Here is a 27040-nt window from a genome sequence, read left to right as displayed (position 1 = left end):
CAATTAGAATGTGAAAGTTATTCACTGTAGCTTTTGTTGGTATATACGCATAAAAATATGATTGCAAATGCAATCAAATTCAATACAATATGAACATTTCAACTGAATTGATTGTTTCACTAATTGCAGACCATCAAACATGTCATTAAAATCCCTGTTTTAATGCATAACTTATTTTTCACTTTACTTAATTGAAAGTTTTACCAGGATGTTTGTTTAATTTTACTCAATTGACTCAATTGTCAAATCCAAGCTTGAAAAAGTTTTGAAAGTGGTGGTGTGATCAATGCAGACATCCTTAATTGGGAAAGATATAGTTCAGTTTATCTTTGAAAAATATTTCATGTTTATTTTCTTTTTCTTGTGGCCTTTATAGCTTTGACAGGAAGATGAGCTCTTGTTCAGAAGAGGCAATGCGTCACACTGTCTAAGCAGGCGAACATGCATAATGCCACGTAATCCTAAAAGTATAATCCACTGCAATAAAGTTGAACCAAAACAGAGGAGTGACCTTAGTCTTTGCACAAGTGTAATCAGTTATGGTACATTACCATTACTTCGTTCATCGATTTATTAATGTTATTTTCAAAGCTTATTTTTTAAATAGGAGGTAATTGAAATTAATTTGAATATGTAAATTAACAAAAAAATATACAAAGAGTTATATGAAAATTGTCTATTTTTATTTATCTTGAATAAAAACTAATTAATGTCGGCGATTTGATACATGATACGTTCATGTTTTGAAGCATACGGAGGGAAACCGATTTTCATGCTCATCTATGACTTGCTGGTTTATCATGGCTTATCGTGTCAGGATGTATATTTCGTTCCTCCTTGTCCTCTGCTTCATATGCCTATGCAGTTCATCATTTTCTGGAAGTGTCACAAAAAGCAAAAATGATGTCCACCGCTGTTTTTGTGAGGTACGTAGTAAGCTAAACTGTTTTGGTGTAACTGCAAAGGGGGACCTCGGCCGGGGCTCGGCGTCGCGATTCGCTGATTACTGGCCCATTTATCAGTGGCAGCCGCATATTTTTTGCATATGGGTGGGGCATTTCTACTCTTGGAGCTCGCTCGAGCTCTGACGATTTTGAATTATTATATTATATTTTCTTCATAGAGCAGTGATACATATAATTTTTTATAGACCATTCTGGATTGCATTTAAACAAATTCAAATCATGGATTGATTCAACTTTAAGACGAGCGAGAGTGTAAATCATTTGCAGTAGAGGCGCACAGCCAATATGGGAGACTCTCTCCAATAGGGGAGACAATCTCCCACATTGGAGACTTGCTTTGCAAAAGGACAAAAGAAACAACACCAACAAAAGCATGATTTTTTCCACCCAAAATTTTGTCTCACAGGTCGGAAGCCCATTTGTTTTGTGTGTGATTGACAACAAAAATCCTTATCAAAACAAAAGTAGATGGTGAATTTTTAAAGAAGACGGTGAAAAGGGGTAATTTTTCATGAGGAATCTGCTTATCACATTTTTATTTGCCGCCAAGGTAATCCTTTTGCAGCAAATGTAAACAAAGGAAATTGGACTCCAAAACTGGAGACTGTCTCTGAAATTGGATACCCAAATTCTTTACACAAGTCTCCCACATTGTAGACAGGAATAACCGTCGTTTCTGGGGATTTATTCAACAATTTCTGACATTTTACTGTAATCCCCATTTACCGACGGTAGGGTGTACGTGTGGGCTCACATACATGTGTTCTCATTCCCTCCCTTTTGTCAATTCACAGTCCAAAGTTTGATGTAATTTTACACATCGAATTTACAATTTAAGGATGTATAAACAACAAACTTTTAATTGATGATATTCCAACATTTAAATACTTTAAACGATATAGATGAAAAAGGCATGAAAAATATACTTTACTGATGTTTAATTGGGTTGAACACGATAAAAATGGTCAAAATGGCAGCCAAACTATAAAATATTTACAAACGAACGTCAACAATCACGAATGTGATATCGATATTGCTTTCGATATTATACGATCTGCTCCATATGCGAACGAAACCGAAGATAAACGATACTAGTTATACTAGTACGACTACGAGTACTAGTTATAATCGCGATATATCGATTCGAGACATTAAGTTAATAACGACAATGACGTCATTCAAGATGGCAACTTGCAAGAAAAACCGTCAGGTCAGGTGAAAATGTCTTAGATGACAGATTTCTCAATCATCCAGAGGATTTTTTTCAATAACTCCGGCCCAAGGTATGCAATTACTTAAGTTATATATATTTCCCTGATAATGGAAACCATGAAACTTTCAATTTTGCTTAAAAAACAGTTTTAAATCGCGATCTATAAAACGCTAGTTCACTATACGTTGGCTGTATGTACGGGGCCCCATCCCCTTCAGTCTATGTATGGTGAGTGGAGCCAACGTAGTTCAGCGGAACAACCAAAATACAGAGACTGAAGCTTTTGGTCTACCCACATTGGAGACAATCTCCAATATTGGCCGTGCGCCTCTACTGATTTGCTATTCCTGGAGCTGGAGTGGAGTGAAGAGCATGCCATGGCTACTGAAGTCAAATTTACTTTTCTGCTACCAATATAATAGTCCTAATTGGAAATTCTTGTCTAGGTCTTTACTTTCAGAAATAGATTTATATCTAGATCTAAATGTTTGGGGAAAATTTTTAATAGATGAAAAAAGAAATTGTGACTGAGAGAATTTATATGTCAGAGACAGAAATATATAATTTATCTCTGAAGATTCATCATTTCATAGGTCCATTCTAATTTCAGTATGATTCATCCATGGATTGTTAATCTTTTCAAGGCCTTCATTCCCTCATGTACAGTCTATAATCTATATCCATCTACATGTATTTTCTATACAGAACTCTTCACAATTCTTTAAATTACCATTACACTTTAAAAGCAGAGAACATTAGATTTGGTTAACTGAACCTAGATTGTATTCTGCTCTTTATAGTGTAATGGTGAGTTAAAGAATTGTGAGTACACGTAGATCTACATTGAATTACATTCATCTTTTTAATGTTTGTCTTTTAATTGATTCATCTCTTCAATACTAGTATAATATTCACCTAAATATTTAAATGTTTTTGTCCTTTTTTATTCTCTTCAAATTTTTGTATTATCAATATCCTGCAAATTTTTCCATATATATCAATTTTTCTTTTATAATGAATTAATAAATCAAGACAGACATTGAAAAGATGAATAAGTAAATTGATGAATATTAAGTTTTATTGTATGATATCACCTATGGAGATGAATGAGTGGGCAGAGATGATACATTGTGACTAAAGTTTTCTTTGGTTTCAATGACCTGAACGCACGAACGCGGGAACAAGAGGTGGGCACACAACGGATCAGTGCCCACCTATTGTTCCCGCATTCGTGCGTACGGTCCTGGGGATTGGTATAAATAGACTACGTTATCAGATAATTTTCATCACTTGATAAAGAGTTGCAGCGAGCGGCACTCGAAAGCTCATGAACTTGTAGTGAACACTTTTTGCGAGAGTGATCACGAATTTCTTAGAAAGCTAGTGATCACTTTTTGCGAGAGTGATCACGAATTTCCTTGTTGACCATAGTAGATTGCGAGACAAATGAATACCCTCAAAGCGACCATATTTATGATGCCCGAGCATGTGGTCACAAAGTTCATACACAACATTATGTAAGTGCATGTTAGACCAAAATTGCTTAAAAATGTATATATCATGTACAAAGTTGATACAAAATCTGTTTCATCTAAAATCAATAAATGAGTCATTATTCTCACTTTTATTGATAACAGTCATTTGAGTTGATGCTATTTATGACTGAAATAATGGCCCTGAATCAAGGACCCTGATGAATTTTGTCTAAAATACAATTTAGATAAAAGAATTGAAAAAAAAAAAATACAAAAGGAATTAAAAAAAACAATAAAATACATAAGAAATTAATTCATTCTGGTACTGGATTTTTCTTCATTTATAGATGTGAGGAATGTCATAAAGAATATTTTCACCAGAAGTTAGTTTTCTAGGAGCTTTATCTAGTGAATTAGAGCAAAAAGTATGATTTCATAAATAAAGTATTAATTAATTCATATAAAAAGATATCTGAATTTTGTGCAGTTTATAAATATGCAGTGACGTAGATTATGTAATTCTCTATCTTTGTGCAAATTTTTGTCACGATAGTGCGATGTGCAGCCAAGATTTTAGGGGGCCTAAAAGCCCCCACCCCCCCCCCCCCTGACTTAAGGCTCGCAAAGTAGCCCAGGTAATTTAGGGCTAAACCTTGTAAAAGACATTTTCAAAGTAAATATTTTCCGAAAGAAATTGTAAAAAGGGAATGATTTTAGTGACAGTATAGGCCTACCTTTACCTGTAATTACCATTTTAGGAAAACAAACAACTACTGTACTTACATGTAGTCACCGGTGTCATGTCGTGTAGACTTTCAGTAATCTTAGAGATACAAATGAAAATGAGAAACAAAATGGGATTGAAAATTATTTTACATAATATTTGAGGATTTAAGCAGGAATAAAGCTCTAGTGGAGTTGGGATAGTGAAATACTAAAAAAATGCTATTCTTTAATACAGGTCTATGTAAATGGAATCATGATATAAAAAAAGTTATCAAATAATTGATTTTTAACTTATTCATGCTTTTGGGCTCCTTTCCTTAACTTGCAAAAAAATTTAAAAAATTATCAGCTCCAATATCAAATCATAGGGCAAGTCAGAGAACCTTTGTTGTATGGTACCCACAATGCCTAAATAACTCCATATTAGAACTGATCGTGATACTTTTTTTTCAGAATACCTACATACATGTATGCAGAACCAGTCAGAAACTATGAATTTAGGAAATTAATGGGGTTTTTTTGTTGCCATTTTGCCCTCATTTTCAGTTAAATGGTGTTGTGGATGACTGCACATGTAAGGTGGAATCTGTGAGTGAGTTCAACAATATACGCCTATTCCCACCTCTCAATAGCCTGCTAACCAAGAATTACTTCAAGTTTTTCAAGGTAAGAGATATTGCAAGAATTCAATTTCACCATAAAACATAAGGCTTTGTTTCAGTCTCTGTACCAGAGATGTCAATTTTAAAAATTGGTAATATATCATGCTTCTTATTGTCTCGCCCACCAGAGGTGAAGGCGAGACTTAGGGATCAAAATGTCGTCCGTCCGTCCGTCACAAACCTCATGACACATAACTCCACAACCGTAAGTCGCTTTTCAACCAAACTTGGATGGTAGATGGACTTGGGGGACCTGCATGTTAGGCTGCAGTCGAGGTCACATGGTAAGGTCAAAGGTCATTTTCAGGTCAACGTTAAAGTTTACATGAAAGACTCTCTTATGACACCTAACTCCGCAACCGTAAGTCGCTTTTCAACCAAACTTGGATGGTAGATGGACTTGGGGGACCTGCATGTTATGCTGCAGTCGGAGGTCACATGATAAGGTCAAAGGTCATTTTCTGGTCAACGTGAAAGTTTACATGCAAGACTCTCTTATGACACCTAACTCCACAACCGTAAGTCACTTTTCAACCAAACTTGGATGGTAGATGGGCTTTGGGGACGCGCATGTTATGCTGCAGTCAGAGGTCACATGATAAGGTCAAAGGTCATTTTCAGGTCAATTTCAAAGTTTACATGCAAGACTCTCTTATGACACCTAACTCCGCAACCGTAAGTCACTTTTCAACCAAACTTGGATGGTAGATGGACTTGAGGGACCTGCATGTTATGCTGCAGTCGGAGGTCACATGGTAAGGTCAAAGGTCATTTTCAGGTCAACGTTAAAGTTTACATGCAAGACTCTCTTATGACACCTAACTCCACAACCGTAAGTCACTTTTCAACCAAACTTGGATGGTAGATGGGCTTTGGGGACGCGCATGTTATGCTGCAGTCAGAGGTCACATGATAAGGTCAAAGGTCATTTTCAGGTCAACGTTAAAGTTTACATGCAAGACGCTCTTATGACACCTAACACCGCAACCGTAAGTCACTTTTCAACCAAACTTGTATGGTAGATGGATTTGGGGACCTGCATGTTAGGCTGCAGTTGGAGGTCACATGGTAAGGTCAAAGGTCATTTTCAGGTCAACGTTAAAGTTTACATGCAAGACTCTCTTATGACACCTTACTCCACAACCGTAAGTCACTTTTCAACCAAACTTGGATGGTAGATGGACTTGGGGGACCTGCATGTTAGGTTGCAGTTGGAGGTCACATGGTAAGGTCAAAGGTCATTTTCAGGTCAACGTTAAAGTTTACATGCAAGACTCTCTTATGACACCTAACTCCACAACCGTAAGTCACTTTTCAACCAAACTTGGATGGTAGATGGACTTGGGGGACCTGCATGTTAGGTTGCAGTTGGAGGTCACATGGTAAGGTCAAAGGTCATTTTCAGGTCAACGTTAAAGTTTACATGCAAGACTCTCTTATGACACCTAACTCCGCAACCGTATGTCACTTTTCAACAAAACTTGGTTGGTAGATTTACTTAGGCGACCTGCATGTTATGCTTCAGTCGGAGGTCACACGGTAAGGACAAATGTTATTTTCAGGTCAACATTAAAGTTTACGTGCAAGGCTCTTATGACAAGTGTTATTCCATCCCAGTCATTTCACTATGAAGTTTCGATACAATTCTGTTCGTGCCCTCGCAAATCACGATATTTCTGGTTATAAGTGGGCGAGACACAAAATTGCTTTTGCCTTGTTTTTTGAGAGCAACAATTTCTAATAGAAGCATAAATAGCATTTATCTCTCTTTAAAAATCTGCCATGTATGCCATAATCTGTGCCATAATAATCGATACTTTGATTGTGGGCATCAACAGAAAGAGACAAGTTTGTTAAATGTTTCTTTAAAGTGAAGAGGTCTATGTGAGAGTAAAAGTCAAGTGACTTGATGTCATGCTGTGAGCCTTATACCTTGGTCACATTTGCTCTATGGCGGCCGTACGGCGAGTCGAAAACAGTCGTTTTATTCATTTTCATCCAAAGCACCTATATGTAGCTGGTACAAATTTTTTTTTAAACGGCTGGTTTCGACTCGCCGTACGGCCGCCGTAGAACAAATGTGACCAAGGTATAAGCATTCACTAATTGTTTGTCTACCTCTTGAAACCTTGATGATGCAATCTGTGTGTGTGCTATACCACTGTTGCTATAAAGGTTTTATCATTTCATTTTTTTAAAGAAAAGAAATACTGACAGGTATGCTTTCATTGAATCATCATGATCATCTTCATGACATTGTTCGATGATGATAACAACGATGTTAATAATATTTTTTACAGTGATTATTGTGACCATCTTGATGATGATAATGATAATGGTGATTTTTTAAATGATGATAATACATGTAGCAGTAGAACTAATAACATTAATAATAATATTGTAACTTGTGTTTTGTTCAAACCAACAATGATGAACAATTGAAACTTAAAATATTGATAATGTTTTTAAAGATTTTTATCTGTGCACATTCTCAACTTCCTGCATATACAGTATGCAAGATTTTAAATAAGAATAGAGGCAAATTAGTGTCATATTCTCCTATAGAAGCCACATGTATAATATGACAAGACAGGTTTAAAGCTCTATATATTATGGTTTTAATAAATTATGTATACATGATCTCCACCTTGAACTGTTTGTGGGGTTTTTTTTGCAAATAAATAATCAAACAGAGATTACTTTACATTTTGTATGGCAGTGTTGTAAAATGCTAAATTAACTAACTACATTATGGCAGTTTTCCATACCATAGTTTGGAAGTTAATATTGCCTGTTCTCTTTTTTCCCCGATTATGATAGGTAAACCTTCATCGGCCATGTCCGTTTTGGTCTGATGATAGCCGATGTGCCATGAAGGGATGTCATGTCTGCCCATGCTCTCCGGTAAAAAGAAATTATACTTTCTTTCTTCAGCTATTTTCATTCTTTTTGTCCATCTTTCTTCTTTTCTTTGTCATTTTAATATTTTCTTTTCCTCCCCTCACTTTTATTTTTCCTTATTTTCCCCCCCTTCTTTCCTCCCTTTCTTTTCTTTTTTCATGATTCTGATTCATCTCTTTCTCTCTCAATCTTCCTCTATATCTGTCTTTCTCTCCATCCCTTTCCCCTTCACACCTTCTCTCTTTGTCTGTCTCCATGTTTTTTGAGGTATTTGTGTTATGATATGATCTGTTATTTCTATGGAGACCCTTTGAGTAACATTTGAAATCATGAAGACCCAGGACCATATTTTGACCTGAATTCATAAAGGTGGGTTAGCTTTAACTTATGAATTAATTGCCCTTTACAAAAATGAGATAAGTTTTTCTTCTTTGAAGTGCATCATTTGGTGCCAATGACATGTTAAATTACATGCTCTGACATGCCTTAACCCATGGTTAACTTTAATAAAGAAACTTTGGTGAATTGCAATTTTTAACATCTAGAGTTACCTCTGATGTCAGAAGAAGTGATTAAACCTATCTTTGTGAATTAAAGCATTTGTGCCTGATCACATCCATTGTATTCTGCCTCCTTATGCATACATTTCTGAGGATGGACATGACACATGGAATAGAATATGAGTTTTGTATTAATTTCACCCGCAGTCATGCATATATTCTTGTTCAGTATTAAAATCAATGCTGGTACACCAATCAACTGTTAATTCCTGTAATATGCTGAGTTCATAAAGTGGAATGCATACCAGAATTATAATGATCTCCTGTCATTCATCATACATGCAATTTACAATTTATTGTGAATATTTATGTTGAGTGCATGCTTATTTGTGAATTCAGAGGCAATTTATATGTAGGCTCTTTTTTTCTCTCCCCCCCCCCCTCTCTTTTCCCTTGATAATGGAATAAAATGGATACTTTTTTAACATTTAAACAGGATGATTTACCTTGTGGATTGAAAGAAGAGTCAAATGAAAACAAGGTTAGTTATAATGAAGAATACTCATTCTAACCTTAGGTGTTACAATTTCAATGTTACACTGCAAGTTTTTATCAATGTAGATTTATTATCTAGCATTTAATTTTTGAAGAAAAGTTTGCATTGCCTTATAATATTCTCCGTATTAATTGACTTTGAAATGTACATTTAAGGTGCAGGTTTCATTTGTAGTTATAAAATAATTTGTAAGTACATTTACACAAATATTTCTAATTCAGTTTCATGGCATTTGTTTTGAGCACTTTACTCAAATTTGCAGAGAACAAATAAACTAAAGATACTTCTTATTGAAAAAAAGACTGCACAATTTAAAGATATTCAGCTTATTACCCTTACCATAAAATATATGGATAAACAGTAACAGTCATATTAACATAAACCACTCTTACATTATATTGATATACTGTGTATGTTGTAATCTATTTTCATTTATCAGTGTCTTATAAATGTTCTATGTAACCAACTTCTTAATATTGTATATTATTATGTGTACTTTGTTTGTATTTGGTCTGGGGACATCTTGATTGAGATCTGTTTTCTGGATGTGCTACTTTTACCTGTTTATATATATTTTTGAATTGGAATTTATGAAATTAGATCAATTAAATTTAGTGAATTAAATTAAATTGAGTCATAATCAAACTTCCACCTGGGGAGTGTTACCATAGTAACCATGCATCTCAGACAATCAAAATCAAGGAAAATTGTCAGACAAAAATGTTGATGAGATGCTCCCCTGATCTTTCTGCCTTGTTTGATAGTATTCTGCTGACTCTAACAAGCCATCAGATGAAATCAATGATGAAGAAGAGGAAGAAGAAGAATGTGATGAGGAGAATAGGGAGGAGGAGGAGGTGGATCCCTTAGGAGCACTGGATACAACCATTAGCAAGGAGAATCTGTTAGCCTTTCAGCAGTGGAAAACTCATGATGATGCTCAGCTCAACTTCTGTGAAAAAGAAGGTGGGAGTCAGAGTTTATTTTGAAGAGAAAGTGAACAAAATATATAAAATTCTACATTATACACTGAAAATTAGGAATTATTAAAAAAAGAAACATTAGAAAGCCTATTCATAATACCACTTAGCTGTTTATTATGATTTGTGTTTGATCTCTTGACAACTCACTGTGTTTTATTCATGAGGTCACACCCCCAAATAAAGAATAGAATACTTATCTATTATGACAGACTAGTATGAAATATGAGACAAAAACTACATGAATTTTTGAATGTTTACTGAAAACTGGTGGGTAATTTGATGAATGCGATTCGATGGATTCACAGTGATAAGAACAATTTGTATCTGTATGACTTCAAAGCAAAGTGAGATCTTATGAATGCAAAACAGTTTCTTCTGTATCTGAAATTGCTCATTTAAACATATAAGTCTATGTATATTTTTTGTAATATAGAATTGCACTTGGAATACAAGAACAAATAAAAAATCAAATCAAATATGGGTATTTGAGTTGTTTACTTGTGTAAATGTAATGGTCTGCATTACTTGATGATGATGATCCACAGAATTCATGTTGCGCCATACATGTATTTCTGTTAAAAACAATCATAGGTGCAGGCTCATCGAATTGAGCTAATTATTACACATCTGCTGAAATAAGTAAGTTTTGAGAGATGATTTGAAGAAAATTCATATCCTTCAAGGCTGTATTCAAATTCCAAGTTATATGATTCGCTACGTTCTTAAACCTGATGTATAAATAATTAGAATTATCAAGAAAATCAATATTTTATCGTCTTTTGCGCAGATGAACACTCTGGTGACATGGAATATGTAGATTTATTACGGAACCCTGAGAGATACACTGGTTACAAAGGATCTTCACCTCATAGAATATGGGGTAGCATCTACAACGAAAACTGCTTCAAGTAAGTGCACCTTCACTTCTCTTGAAGTACCTGAAAAGATAAAGTTGTAGTAACCGATCTTTCAGTGTGATTGATGACAGGTTTCAGGCCCTTGAAGTCCGATGGAACTCAGCCACGCCGTTCCCAGAAATTTTTTATTCCTACTGATTTTTTTTCTAGATATTTCACATTCAGTATATTTTCTATGAAAGTATACTCGTGACAGGACCTGACAGGTCTTTCTAAAGAAAGAAGTGTAGTAGGGGCCTTGTAACATGGCCATTAGCAATTGATGATGCTAATGATTTGTGTAATTGATCCCATATAATGATCAGTAAAATCAGTCATTATACCATCCCCACAACCAATTGCAAAGCATTGTATTAAGGGACCCTGTTGCTTTATTCAAGGAAGAGAATGTTTGTTAAAGATTAAAAATATTTGTTGTTTTAAAGAGGTATTGGTCCTTCAATATTTTCTTATTTATCATTGTTATTGAAATGTTAAGGAAGTTTATAGTTAACAAAATAAATGCTATCATGGATTGTAGTTGGATTTGGCTTTGTTTTAACACAGCTCACCCTTATTTTCTGTGCGTTGCAAATGTATATTTTAACACATTTGTTTTACATAATGAAATTAAAATGTGGGTTATTTGATTTTTGAAAATTTGTGTTAATTTCCTGCTTTGCTTAATGAAAAGGGATTAGTTGACATATGAATACCAGGATTAGGAAATGTTACAATCGTTATCAACAATTCTTTTGCAGGCCTGATAATCTTGAATCTACTGCAACTACCTATGAAAGTTTACTCAATAATAAAACATTAAAAGGTAAGTATATATTTACATCATTTTCATCATTTCCATATTCATGTAGTTAACATGGGAAAATTGGAGTAGCAATTCAGACTGTAAGCTTCAAAATACATAAGCTTGCTTGCTATAAAATCCAGGCTTCCCTTCTTGCGAATGCTCATAATCAATTTTAATCATTCCAGCAATTCAAATTAAAGTCTTTTTTTAAGGAAATTATAGTCAGAGTCTTTCTTGAATTTGAATGTTCACTAAAAGTCTTGTTAGTTTTCTTTCAGGAAAAGGAAACTTGAAGACTATAATAAAGATCAAATTGTTTTGATCCATATAATTTAAAGATATGTGTATACATGTGTTCTTATAACCCTGTCCTCTGATTAAATCATAATTTTTTTCACTCCAGATCTTAAATTCATAAAATTTGGGTTGTGACTGCTTCTCTTCCATTAAATGTTCTTTTCTTTGTGGGGAGTAGATTTCCATTGAGAGATTAAAATATGTGTTTTTTTTACCTTCATATAATCATGAAAATTGTGTTGCGTAGAGGAGTGCAAGGGATCTTGTATACAAGGCAAATCAGTTCACATGGAAATAGGGGATAGAGACAACATATTCATTTGGGTTGGGAATCAGAGTACATTTTGAATTTTCAGAAACATTATCAAGTAGTTAATGTTTAAAAACATTAGATATAATAATCCTAAAATAGTGATTTTTGCCTCAAAATTACAGGATTTTGTAGACAACTCAGAAGATGCTGACAAATTTTCAACTAAAGTTTATTTTACTTTAAAAAAAGGTGTTTCCTATTACCTCCATTCATTGGAAATGATTTGCCCTTACAGGAGCTTGATTCCCTTTAAATATATAACAAAGTTACCATCCATCTTTCTTTAATCTATGCCATATGAAACCTTGTGGTTGATTAATTAGCCTTAATGGTAATCACACTTTAATCCACGTCTAATGTAGGAATAGTTGCAATGAAATCAGCTGTTGGAATTTGTCTGCACAGTGCATTATAGTGAGGGAGGTTGTGACATTGGAGGGGTTTGAGAAGAGGGTGAAGGACTCGGTGGGGGTAGGGCTTTATATAAGTTTTGCACCATTAGACTAGTTGACTTTCCTGTTCTAAAAGGGTGGTGTAAGAAATGTATATATGCAATCAGTTGAAAATGTCAGTTGAAATCAATTGCAAATTTCAGTTATGTATCAATTGTTCATACATGTATTAATTGCTATCAAATTTATACATTAATTTAAAGTACCCTGGTACATACAATTTATGGTCAATTTTTGCTTAATTACAAATTGAATTGCTTTTGTGAGAAGCAAACAATCAATAAATTACAAATAATTCACAAGATTATAATTGATTGGAGGACTTAATGATTCAACATGGGACAATACATGAATATTGTTTTCAATCTGTATGAAGAGGTAATCCCTGCTCTAGTATACATTCCCCATCCCCAATACACCCCCCTTGTCTACCTATTGATCAATTATTATTGATTTTTTTCTTAAGAAAATAAAGCTTTTCTATGTTAATACACAATTGTAATACACTATTTTATGTTATACTGTACATGTACATGTAGTGCTATCTAAGTAAATTTTTATGACACAATAGTTGTGAAGAACCAGAATAAAATACTGCATGAAATATTCATGAATTTTGCAATTTGTTCAAAATCATCAGAGAATCATGCTTTTCATAGATTAATCACAGCATAAAAGTGTAATGTGATGATCAAGAGCTTTTTGTTTTGAAAGTGACCATTTATCATTTGTTGGAGTGCAAGTTTCTGATTTGACATTTATTGTGATTATTGTGATTGTGATCAAGAGGTTTTTGTTTTGAAAGTGACCATTTATAATTTGTTGGAGTGCAAGTTTCTGATTTGACATTTATTGTGATTTCGCAATCACACCAACGAAACCAATCCAAAACTCACCGATGGTATATGTATGCTTATTCAAATAACATGATAGCTTTGATCGGTCTTGAGACAGTTTCTTTGATGTGACTACAAAATTATTTCACTGCTGTGACAAAAAAAAGATTTAATCAAATGAACATGCAGTTGTTGGAATATTTTTTTTTTTCCTCGTTTTTCATGTTTGCTCTTTCTACACTTGCTTAATATCATTATTAATTTGAATCCATCCCCAGCTTCCCAATACCTGAAAGGTAATTCAGTTTGGGCCATCTTTTTTATTTCGCACTTGACTCCATCTTTTCCACTTTTCAAATTCAATTTTTGTCTACCATTTTATTTTGTTCTGTTGCTATTATATTGCATTGTCTTCTGCCTACATGCATGCTGCAGAGCTTGTTTTGTTCTTTTGTACATTTTATGAATTTGATTTCTTTTTCTTGGAAATCTATTTTTGCTGGGATTTTCATACTGATGTTGTTATATTAGGTCTTTTTTTTGGGGGGGGGGGATGAGAAATAGCCCTTGTAGTTTTGACTATAAAATGACTTAAACTTGCACACTACTTGTACAAGAGGACCCACAATGTAAGACCATTTTGGTAATTCATATGGGGAAACTGGTTGTTGGTTGATCTTTCATGTACCATATTATCACTACAACTTCTACAGTACTGGAAGCTCTATGTTTGAATCATGAATAGTTTATGCCAAATCCTTGACAACAAAATTCTTGCACAGAAGAGTGAAATTATTTATAGCTTCCTTTGGTAAAATTTTGCCATAAAATTAAACAGAGCAGTAAATTAACTACCTTTCAGTGAATGTGTGTAATAATTAATTGTATAGCTATGGAAACTAGATGGTTTATACTAGTCAGGGTGTGTTTCAGAAAGCTTTTGATAACTTTATACATGTTTCTTTCTTATCCCATACATGTAACTGGTGATGTGTTATGTACAAAAATGGGTACAAAGTTGGCCTGAATTTTAATCTACAAAGATCCTATTTTATTTTATGCTAAACTGGAATAGAATTGGAACCAAAATTCTTTAGGACCATTGAAATTCATAGCAAAGAAGAACATGTTCTAATTGCACATGTTCAGTCATGCAGTTCATATAGTTTTCAGGAACACACCCAGAACTTTTAAGTGTTAAAAATAAAGTTTCCAGCTTTCATAAATTGCCTGTTATATAACTTGCGCAATATATGCAGTGTTTATATCAGTCCAGTTTGGACTAATTATCCCAGTTCCACCCCCCCCCCATCTCCACTTAAGTTTGCTGCCCCTGAAGGGCGATTCCATGCTAGAAAAATCAGCCATTTTCACAACATTTCCAGCCTGCTGTCCAAACGAACGAAGAACTTCAATTTGCTTTGGGGTAATATTAAAGTACTACTGGGAAGACATGCAAAACCTGACAACCAACAAAAATATGTTGTCCATAGGTGAATTAGAGCTTAAAATGTTGCGTGTCGTATGGGACATTTCTGCGTCCCGTACGACACATAACATTTTCACCTATAATTTACCCATAATCATTTTTTTTTTGTGTTGGTTATTAGTTTTTCACATGACTACCCACTATAGCTTTATCATTGAAAAATAGACTATTTTATTGCTCAAGCATTCGGCTAGGAAACTAGAAATTGTTGTCAAAATGTCCCGTACGACATGTATAGAATCGCCCTGAAGAGGACTGGGGGGATAATGTGACTGTTGTGAGTCTCCATCTACATTGTACATGTACATTTGGCTTTAAGGAAAGTAGCTTCCCTCTCACAAGACTCTAAACTGGACTTTGTTTGTAGTGGCAAATGGTTTTTCTTCAACATCCAAATGGAGATATGTTGGAGAAATTACAAAATTATGAGTGCAGCAATTCTGAAGCAAAAGCTGGTTTTTTATTTATAAGCTTTAATAATAAAACACACAGTTCTTTTGTGGTTAATTACAACATTCTTTAAGTACCCGTTATGAATTTGTCAGTTCTTTGTTCCTAAATGCCAAGTCCACTTCAATTAGTTGAATTGACTATAAAACTGAAAGTTACATGAAACCACAATGTGCAATAAGAAAGTTGTGATATTTTTCATGATTGTTATGCAAACTGTTATGCCTATTGTGGTCGATATTGGTGACTGAGTTCAAGTCATTGGAGAGTTTCTGTGTCCTAAATTTAATATATGTGTATTCCATATTTTAAAAAATGCACAAATGGTGATTGTATGACATCATTATTTATATGTGCATGTCAGTTCATGCATATTTGCTGAAAAATTGAAAATGTGACAATCCAATTATCTTCTAATTTCACTAGATACTTTGATGAAATACTCTGTTGTCTATTTTCATTATTTTTTTATAAATTGAATCAATAAGATCTTCTTGTGGAATTAATCTTTACATATGTAAACATACAAAATATTTGCAGTATTTACTCATGAGCAGATAACTCCATTTTAAATGCCTGTCCATATTTTCACATAATTCAGCTGATTAATTTATAGCTATTACCAATCCATGCTTGATTTTGAAATATTTGCCTTCTTTATTTTATCTTTTCTTTCCTTCATTTCATATATTTATCTGTTTTCCTATCCTTTAAAATTAACTACTATGGTTAAATATATTATTTGATTTGTAATAATTTTCTCTTATTGTAGTTTTTATTGTTTTTAGATTTCTTCTTTGTTTTTTGTTTTTTTTACTGAATATGAGTCCGTTTAGATTTTTGCATCATGTTATTAGGCATTATTTTATTTCGTTTACATTTGACACCAATCATGGATTGTTGGATTTTCATTTTCACAAGTATATTAATTCTTTTTTAAATAGTCAATTTAACCATTCTTTTTACAATATAAGGTATACACATGGAGTGTATGTCTACTAGTATGCATCCATTATGTGTTACAATTAATAGAGAAGTAAATCAGAAAATAACATACAAATTTGCATATAGAAACAATTTGGATCGTACATTGAATAAATAGAATATAGAAGTACTAGTGGAAAAAAAGTTGATTCAATTTCATCATTTTGAACATGCAGGATCGATATTGATTTAAATTAAGTTGAGTATTTTATTGTTTTTTATAAACATCTTATAATTTGCACATTTCAAACTTGGATACAATGTAGAGCTGTAGAAAAATGGACAGTGGGGTGCAGGTTGATGGGGTGTATTGCTAATTTATGCAGTATGTTTTTACAATTGCACCAATTATTTTCAGTTCTTTATTATTTGCTGAAGATATCATGTATAAACTTTAAAAAAAAATTGTATCAAATTTTATGAAAATTTTCTATGGCAAGGTAGAAGTTAGCATCAATTGGTGTTTACTGTCCATTAATAGTCATAGACAAAAGGTAATATTAATTCAGGCCTTCAATTTTGATATTTTTAGTGCAAAGCCACATTTTAAAAGGGCACATTTTTTTATTACTGCACAAATGGGGCACAAAAATATCAAAGGCCATATTAATATAAAAAGGGTGCATTTTTATATTAGTTATTACAGCACAAATGGAGAAAAGAAATAAAGGGCACAAAAATATTTAAGACCAGTTAAAAGGCACTGAGGCCAATCTACAGGGCATCCAAGGATATGGCTATTGATGGCCATGTTGATTACAAATATTTGGGGGGTTGTCTATTGTGTTTGGGGATCAAAAGAGGAAGTTAATGCTGAATGATACTGCTCAGATGCTCTTTATGTTTTCTATTTCTATTTTACTTCATCAAATTCATCTTTGCATAATTATTTGTTAATTTCTTGAGTTTGAATTTCACTTTTGCTTAAAAATAAATTGTTTTTAAATTGAAAATTGTATAACCATTTTCGACATGGAGAAGTTGCAGACCTTCATGGAGAGATATGGTGGGCCAATCAGGTCACTGCGTCTTGTAATTATAGCACATTTACACCTTTGATAGCCAATGCACCAATACAAGAGAAAAGGCAAGAAATGGAGAGAAGGGGGAGACAGTAGGAGGAGACAGGGGGGCAGGGGAGAGAAGAGGAGGAGAGAGGGGGAACCAAGATAGTTCAATCTTGAAGAGAATTAATTTAATGGGAAGTTTTTATTAGTTACAGCAAAGTTTTCAGTGAGTTAACTTTCCAAAGAATTTGAAGTTATGGTTCCAATTTCAGTTTATTTTGAAAAATACAATAAACCGTGTAGTTACTTTTTGAGCTGTTTTGAGAGAATGCAGTTTTATCTAAAATCAGTATGAATAAACTTGCTAAATTAATAAAATACTGTGATTTGGGTGGGAATTTTTACTTCACAAGCACCCATTAAGAAAAGAATCCCCAAAATCAACAAGGAATAGTCCTCTCCAGCTTGTAAAGCATTTAATCTTGAATGTGAGAATTTACTGGTTTTAATCTGATTTCCCCCTTTGATTAGATATGTGCCTAGAGAAGAGAGTTTTCTATCGTCTGATATCTGGACTTCATAGCAGTATCAATATTCATCTTTGTGCAAAGTATTTGCTTTCTGGTAAGAACTATTTCATTATTTGTAGTTTGCACACTACTTTATGATTCTATTTCATGTTTTCCCTTTATTCAAATGAAATATCATTTGAGATTTAATTTAGAGGATATTTTTTAAAACTTACCATGTAATTCCTCAAGTCACTGTATTTTCTTGCTTTTCTAAAAATCCAAGAGAGCATATCATGTTTAAAAGTATATTGCTAATGTGATTCATTAATGAGAAAGTGGAATAATGAAAGAAATTGGAGTAATATTTGAACCATTAAAATTACCCCCTCCCCCGATGGAAAAAATATGAAGACATCCACTTATGTATATGTAGACCAGACAGAGCTCACAATGTTAAACCATGTTCTACGCACATGGTTCATTATAAACTAGACTGTTCTCATAATTAGTTGCCTCGTAATAGAGTGTGCATGCTGCCATACCCTTAGGGCTCTGTCAATTATTGGAGCTCTAACAGTCATAGTAAGATGTCACGCTGTTCTGTTTCAAGACTTGTTTGTGTATAGCATGCTACCATTACTCGTAATTAAGAGATCACCTGCAGAGATTTGCAATTATCATCATAAATTTTTAGTGCTTCAATCATGATTTTGTTAATTGGATATTGCATCATGAATGAAAGGTGCCTGTTAATTGTTATATTTGAAATTCTGGCATATAATACTATTCTTACCCTTTATGAGGTAAATTTTTATCCATATATTCTGCTATTCTTGAAATTGAATGAAGCTCCTTTCTGTAACTTTTCTAATTTTCTCCATCTCAACAATCTGTATTTGATTTGCAGAGGGCCTTTTTGAAAAGGAACAGTGGGGGCGAAACGTTGAGGAATTCCAGCTTCGATTTGATCCAGAAACAACAGAAGGAGAAGGCCCGATCAGACTTAAAAATCTTTATTTTACCTATCTGGTAGTGCTTGGAGCCATTGCAAAAGCTGCTCCAGTTTTAGAAAAAGAACTGTTTTATACAGGTAAACATATATTCTAATTACCTTTTTATATTCTTGTATATTTTTGTTCATTTTTTATTCATTGCTTGAATGTGAATTTTAGATTAGAATATTGGATATCTTGTGATTTATCACCAATCCAAGTCATTATTTTTTATTTCAGGCAATACCACTTGCCTTGTAATACCAAATTTTGATTGTAAATTGAAAACAACTATGCTAATTGATTTATAGTAGTTATCATGACTTACAAGCCTGTTCAATAATGGTCTTGACTGCAATTACAGTTGTTATTTAGAGATTGATTCCAAATCCTTGTGTTACTGAGCCCAAACCTATATATTCGATAAGTCCAAGTAGATTTCACTTATTCAATATAACCTCAGTCCTATCTTACACCATCTACCCATTTCATCCTGTTAATTTTCAGGAGAACCAGTCGAAGATCAGGAGGTGCAGAGAGTCGTGAAAGAGATTCTTAAAATAGCCAAATCATTTCCTGAACATTTTAATGAGAGTGCAATGTTTCAGGGAGACCACCAACAAGCTCTACAACTCAAGGTGCAATAAATCAACAATTCTATGCAAATGATCAATTCTAATGTATTTAATTCAAATTAGAATCAAACGGAGTAAAATACATATTCAATGAAACGTAAGAATGTTGTCTAATGCATCAGTGCTTTAGACTGGCAGGTGCCTTTGTCTATACCTTCCAAATATATGGACTCGAACAAAGAAATAAAATGTGAACATGAAATTGAAAACCATGTTGTATTTAATGCTGCTAGGTATGCAGTGTTAAATGTCTTCAGTGTATTGGCAAGGAGATTCTAATTGGTTCCCGCTTTCTCTGTGTTTTGTCACCCAGCTATAAAAGGATGTATATCTAAGAAAAGAGGACACTTGACCTTCAAAGTACAAGCCAACCTTGCTTATTCATGCCATCATTTATCCCAGTTTCTGAGAGAGCAATCCCTCTTTCATTCTTCATTCAATTCACAAAAAAACATGAAATATCTGTTTAATTTCATTTTCATCTTGTGCAAACACAAAGGTATGATTAATAATCTATATTACATCTTCCATAATGCCAAAGAAATAGGTGTATTACATTCCATTAAACTACCCTATAAATCCTCGTAAAAATCTTGTGCTGGTATATCCAGTCATGTCACTGAAATATGGATAAGTTCTGGTCTCAACACATCTGGATTTATCTAAAGCTAGGTCGGATAGTAATTGTAGGTCCTATGCTATCATTTGAAAGACTGAGGAGTAATTGTTCCTTGGCCCCCTACTGAATCTGTTCCCCCCCCCCCCTTCATGCTACAGGAAGAATTCCGCACCCATTTCAGAAACATCTCAAGGATCATGGACTGTGTTGGATGTGACAAGTGTAAACTATGGGGTAAACTACAGGTCAGTATGTCTACCAGATGTTAATATAATGATGAATTCTGGAGAACTTTTATTTTGTCAGTAAAGACTAGTTCAGACAAGGTGCTTGAATACTCAGAAACATTTTGGGTCATTTTCAAGAATTTCAAGAATTGAAGTGGTAACCTTGCTCGTCCAGGCACCTCAAACTTGGACCCTAAATGTTGTAACCCATGCATAATCCTTGGTTCGAATTCCCCCCTAAATGTCATAAATGGCGTTAACAAGGTGCCAAATGTACACTTAAATATTGTAAATGAAGTAAAAATTTGTAAAATATACCACTATATATTGTAGACTTTGAAGGACCAGCTAAAAGGTATTTCTTTTTCCTAAAAACGTTGAATGCAAGACTGAAAATACCCTTTTCCAAAAAATGTCAATACCTTAGGTCAGAAATTGACATTTTCTTGGACTCACATGGGTACCTAATAAGTGAGTGAGTAGCCACCCCCCCCCCCTGGACTTATATGTAAATTTTTTTAAACATTTTAATCTTTGTTAAAAAGCCTCCAGCTCATGTTTTTTTGAAACACTTGTTTTTATCTCAATTATGTCTTTCCTTTATGCTATATATTTTCAGGAATGTTTTATTTCTCTTACATTCTCATGCTGTATTTATTTTCTTCTCTGTCTCTTTTCAGTACTTTTTACCTGTTCTTTTTTCTCCTGTTCTCAGTATCAATCTTTCTGTCTCAATGATTCAAATAATTATTTTAGCATTGCAGTGCATCCCAGTTCTACATTCTACATTACCACTTTTCTTATTGCTTGTATTCAGATTAAAGGTTTAGGTACAGCATTAAAGATTCTATTCACAGAGCAGGGTGCTACTGGAAAATCGAAGCTCACACTCGACAGAGAAGAAATTGTCGCTTTATTCAATGGATTTGGAAAGTAAGTAGTATTTTAGTTTTTCTAAAGTTGAAAAGTTAAAACTGTTCTATTGCTTGCATTTTGATAAGTTTGTATCATGTGCATAGAAAAGACAACAATATTTGATTTTAAAGGGGAAAATTGCCCTGGCATCAAGTTAGTGTTATCCAAAAAAAAAATCTATAAACATCAATTAAATTCCATTTTGAAAACTGCATATTCACATATTTTTAAAGTGTTATGCACTGTGAGCTGCTATCCCAATACGTCATGTACTATAAATTCCATGGCAATATATGGAAATGATATAAAACGGCATACAAGGGGGTAGTACACTACGAGTTTTATACATTTAACATTTCATATTCAATTTAAGTTGATAGATTTTCACCAATCCTTCATGTTTATATTTTTTCTTTAATTTTTAACCAATTTGATGTCAGGGTTGACTTCCCTAATAGCTAATTAATTTTTGTAAGATTACACTGATTTATATTTTCATGTAGAATTTCACAGGCATTCCTCTATTTTGTTGAGCAGGGGATGAGGTGGCTGTGTTCTGGTATACTTCAACTGAAGTGTGTATTTGCTCTTTTTTGTACTAAATTTATTCTACAGGTTATCTGGCAGTATAATAGAAGTTGAAGAATTTCAGAAGCTCCTCTCGCAAGACAAAGCCGATTCACCAAACAGGAAACCTGGCTTTTTATGACATCTACATAACTAATTTTATGTGATGTATATTATTCTATTTGCCAAGACACTTATTTTTCTTGCATCTTGCGGTCCCAAGATTATCTGCATTGTTTGGAAAGACCAGAAAGATGAATTTTCAAAATGTGAAATAAATTGTGCCTTTCCTGCGCAATTTAAAAAGTGCAATGAAGGTCCACATGCCATTTCAAATCTTCACCTATCAATAAAAATGAAAAGTGAATTGAAAAAAATGATCAGGTACCTCTATTGGGGTAAAACATTCATTAAATGTGGAAGTTGTGTACTTGGAAGCATTCAAATGGTCCTTTTGTATCAAGCTTGTTTATATTGAATGACACTATTTATTAAAGCTGCTGTTAAGTATATGTGCAGCTAGTATTGAACAAATGATGTTATACTTTCTTGCTCTGAGAAATAAAAAAGTATTATGTGACAACAGGGGAGTGTTTCATCAAGATTTTCATCCGACAAGTTGTCAGATCTGACATCTTTCTCTTATGTTGATTGGCTGAGAGGTACTGTTACTATGGTAACTGTCGGATAAAATGGGACTTGTCAGATAAAACGTCCGACAAGTCCTTTCATGAAATGCTCCGATGTTCATATTTATGCCCAATCGGTCAGAATTATAGTACCATATGATCGTTGTATTGTTTTTTTATATATATATATTTGCCCTGCTTAACAAAACTTTTATCTTGTTTTGTTAATGTGAAGAATAATATTTCTAATGGTAGGAACTTTTTTTTACTAGTTATTATTTAATTTGGCAAAGAATCTCACACAAAGAAATAAAATATAACAAATAATCATAAATAATACAATCATGATAAACCGTAGGACGACAAAATTAATAAGAAGAATGACATTAAAAATGTGTGTCTTTATCATTAGATGTACATGTATGTTCCTTATATTGACATAACTCTAAATATACATTGGATAAATTTTTAAGTATTTATAATAATAGTAATAGTAGCCAAAGCATTTTGTGAAATTTCATCCATAATATCTAGGCTCCTAATATCTGAATACAGTTACATATTAAATATGTTTATTCACATTAAACGCTTATAGGCTGTCAAGAAGACCTACCAATCGCCATTGTTGGTCTGTGAGTTCTAGTGTCCGTGCATCTGTCTGGCTTGTGTAACGTCTGTTATTTCAAACTCGGCAAACGGCCCACCTCTGCTATTCTAGCTGAATCAACATGTCGTTTGTTGAATTCCAACATGTTTTGATTGCTTGTATCAGCTTGTGCTCTGCGATTCCAAGCTGTTTCTGTTCAGTTGCAAAGGCATTGATCGCTACCACAGAATGCTTGAAATGCCCAACAAGCCTAGTTGCTGTAGCACAGATGTTCCTAATGCTAGGAACAGAGTACATGACCAAGTTCACACATATTCGTAGCTTATAGGTTGCTCAGCCTAGGTCATCAGCATTAATCCCTTCGCCAACTCGTCGCACATTAGCTGCGTTGTCGTGGACAGTGCCAGCAGTTTTTTTCCATTAAGCCCCACTCTTCAGTCACATTCCTCAGTTGGTTTTGCAGGGCCTCAGTTGTGTGGCGATGGGGCTCATCATCATCTTCAATGCTCCTCACAGGTCCCGTCTCAAGGATGAAGTTTTGTCTCTCCCACCTGTCGCCAATTTTGTGCGACGTTACTGTCATGTAATCGTTTGTCCCAACACTTATCCAACATTCTGTAGTTAATGCGACCGAGGTAACCTCTCCCAGGAAATCGCAGACACTCCTCCTTTTCATGTCATACAGCGCTTTTTATAGTCTGTTTGTGATTGTACACCTGGTTGGCATGGTATAGCCCGGTTCTAGGATTTGAATGAGCCCTCTCCCTCGACACAACTTATAGTCTTTGGCAACCAACGAGACGATACCTTTCATAATTTCCTCCTCAGTGTGGGCATTTTCCTAAAGAAGGTTATTGGCCCATGGCGTTGGTCAGGGGCGTTTACAATGTTTGGATGCTTCTTCAGAAGATGACCATTCATTGTAGTTGTAGATCCTCCGTTGTACTTGTAAACAACATTGCAGAGTTTACATTTCACACTTGACTGAAGTCTTGGTGAAATATTCCCACACCTTACTCGCTTTCCCCATTCTGGAGATTCCCCAATCAATACACCAATAAATTAAGTACTTCCCAATCTCTGCACAACTATCAAAACGAATTGACAACAGATTACAGATGTATGAACGTTTGAGATACAGCTAATCTTTTGAAAAGCTGTTAATGAAGTGAAGGTATATCCTTGTGAATAGTGTTTGCACAGCATTTTGTACCAAGTGTGGATGTCTTTGACGTCAACCCCCAGCTGGTCTTACAGCCTTCTCCAGGCCTCGTCTTTCTTGTCAAGTTCGGCCCACATGGCATCCGCTTGTTGTGGAGGCCCGGGCACCCCAGCAAGTACTCTTTAGCCTCATCTTCCTGAGTGTCATTGAGTTCACGGTCCTCTGCCTCGCTCCAGAACCGCCCCTGTTCCTCTTTTTCCTGTTTGTGGGTTCTTCTTCATTTTCCTCATGAGAGAAAGGTCCTGCTATTCATTGACAACAAACACCCATATTTTAAATAAATATACATCTTATGGTACGAAATAAGTAATAAAATATTACCAATTCCACTCTAAATGGTACTTTTTATCAATAAACCCCTCAACCAAGGTGCACTTATCAAAAAGAGACCATTTATGCTCCCACTAAGTTCTTTGACATACATGTAACAAATGCCAACAGAGTATAGTGCTAATACAATACAATTAGTCTACAGCCCATGAAAGTCCATAATAGTCTAACCAGGCTCCTCTTCCCGCCGACGGTCTCAGCGCTGAGGTGGGGTTCTCTTTTCAGATATGGCCTGCAGCAAAATAATTTTATCCTTAAACAAAATAGACTATTCAGACACGTGATCAGAGGAAACGTGTGAGGTAGAATGGGTGGGATAATTTTCCTGAAACGCAGCAAATATGCATTTTAGGACTCACCGATGGTACTCCTTTGTTGAGTGGGATGTGAGCAACAACATGCAGACGGGAAGTCCTAACAGGGTACTATACTATATGATGCAATAAAATCAAAATATGTGACTGTACGCAGTAGTCTAAGTGTCAACAAAATTATCTTCGTACCGGTGCCGAATGGCTTGCTTAAGGGAAGCATTTGTTAATCCTTTCCAGAAAACAACGCGAAGGGTCTCATCCTTTGCGAAGGATGAGATACCCTTCCTTTGCTCTGCCTTATCGGTTGCTAATTGTAAGCAAGCGCTGTAGGCGGTCACCGATTCATCTGGTCCCTGCTTGGGTGAGTAAAATTGTTGTAGAAGTACGACTTTTGATTCTACTGTGCCATAGGAGCCTTCTAGCTTTTCAACAATCTCCTCAACCGTTGCCTCTACATTCATGTTTAAAACAAGCTGACCTGCCTCTCCCCGTAACGAAGGTCTCGCAAGCCTAGCCAGCTCACCCGGGCTGCAATCATTGTCTATTTGAAGACATTTTATTTTGTATTTCCACACCTCACAGGGGACCTTACCCCTTTTGTGTTGTGGCACACTCAAAAAAATTAATAATTTAAGGGAATTTTGAATAATAGTTTGTGATTTAACCACAGGTTGTGCTTCATTACTCGACTCTGACTTTACATCAAGTACGAGGTTTGACTAGGAGGCTTCCGCTATTTCAATGGCTTCCCCATCCAAAACCTTTTTGTTAAGCTTAAACAAAATAGACTATTCGGGCATGTGATCGGAGGAAACGTGTGAGATAGGATGGATGGGATAATTTTCCTGAAACTCAGCAAATATGCATTTTAGGACGCACCGATGGTACTCCTTTGTTGAGTGGGATGTGAGCAACAATATGCAGACAGGAAGTCCTAACAGGGTACTATATGATGCAATAAAATATATGTGACTGTATGCAGTAGTCTAAACTGTATGCAGTAGTCTAAACTGTAAAAAATTGTCAATAGCTTCGTACCGGTGCAGAATGCCTTGCTTAAGGGAAGCATCTGTTAACCCCTTCCAGAAAACAACGCGAAGGGTCTTGGCCTTTGCGGAGGATGAGATACCCTTCCTTTGCTCTGCCTTATCGATTGCCGATTTTAAGTGAGTGCTGTAGGCGGTCACCGATTCTTCTGGTCCCTGTTTGGTTGAGTATAATTGTTGTAGAAGTGCGGCCCCCAATTCTACTGTGCCATAGAAGCCGCCTAGCTTTTCAACAATCTCCTCAACCGTTGCCTCTACATTCATGTTTAAAACAAGCTGACCTGCCTCTCCCCGTAACGAACGTCTCGCAAGCCTAGCCAGCTCACCCGGGCTGCAATCATTGTCTATTTGAAGACATTTTATTTCGTATATCCACACCTCAAAGGGACCTTACCCCTTTTGTGTTGTGGCACACCCAAAAAAATTGATAATTTAAGGGAATTTTGAATAATAGTTTGTGATTTAACCTTGGGTGTTGCTACATTACTCGACTCTTGACTTTACATCTAGTACGAGGTTTGACTTAGAGGCTTCCGTTATTTTAATAGCTTCCCCATCCAAAACCTGTAAAATGGCTTCGGACGCTACGTGGCTATTCACAAAGATGCAGTGGGCATTGCCAGTGCTCTCACCAGTTATTGAATCTTTACCAAATTTAATGTGGGTTATCTCACCCACAGTTTCCAGGAAGTGTCTCAAACTAGCCTCTGTAGTTTGGGGTTTAATCGCTTGACTAGTAGTATGTAATCGCCTGCAGTTGAAGTCATGGTGAAAGCGATATAAAACGATCTTAAAAAGTAATGGGAAATAACTAACCAGAAAACCAATATGGAAATATTAGCCATAAATATTAGTTACACAATTACAAATTCTCAGACTGTTCTAATTCGTATTGTTTAAAGAGAGAGAGAG

At 34.8% G+C, this 27040-nt stretch overlaps 1 protein-coding gene across 1 annotated transcript; it reads left to right on the top strand.

Annotated features, from left to right (window-relative positions):
* The first annotated feature begins 455 nt into the window (after positions 1–455).
* On the top strand, positions 456–27040 carry LOC129264813 (ERO1-like protein alpha). The gene is made up of 13 exons (XM_054902759.2): positions 456–926; positions 4926–5045; positions 7862–7945; positions 8939–8983; positions 9763–9964; positions 10769–10889; positions 11639–11703; positions 18045–18137; positions 18933–19115; positions 19525–19655; positions 20430–20516; positions 21316–21431; positions 22029–27040. Exons 1-13 carry the CDS (start codon positions 783–785, stop codon positions 22120–22122), a joined length of 1485 nt encoding a protein of 494 aa, XP_054758734.2. The 5' UTR covers positions 456–782; the 3' UTR covers positions 22123–27040.

This window comes from Lytechinus pictus, chromosome 7 (genome assembly GCF_037042905.1).
Source record: "Lytechinus pictus isolate F3 Inbred chromosome 7, Lp3.0, whole genome shotgun sequence".
In the NCBI taxonomy this organism is placed as follows: domain Eukaryota; kingdom Metazoa; phylum Echinodermata; class Echinoidea; order Temnopleuroida; family Toxopneustidae; genus Lytechinus; species Lytechinus pictus.
The sequence above is the reverse complement of the archived record's forward strand: the minus strand, read 5'-3'. Positions and strand labels throughout refer to the sequence as shown.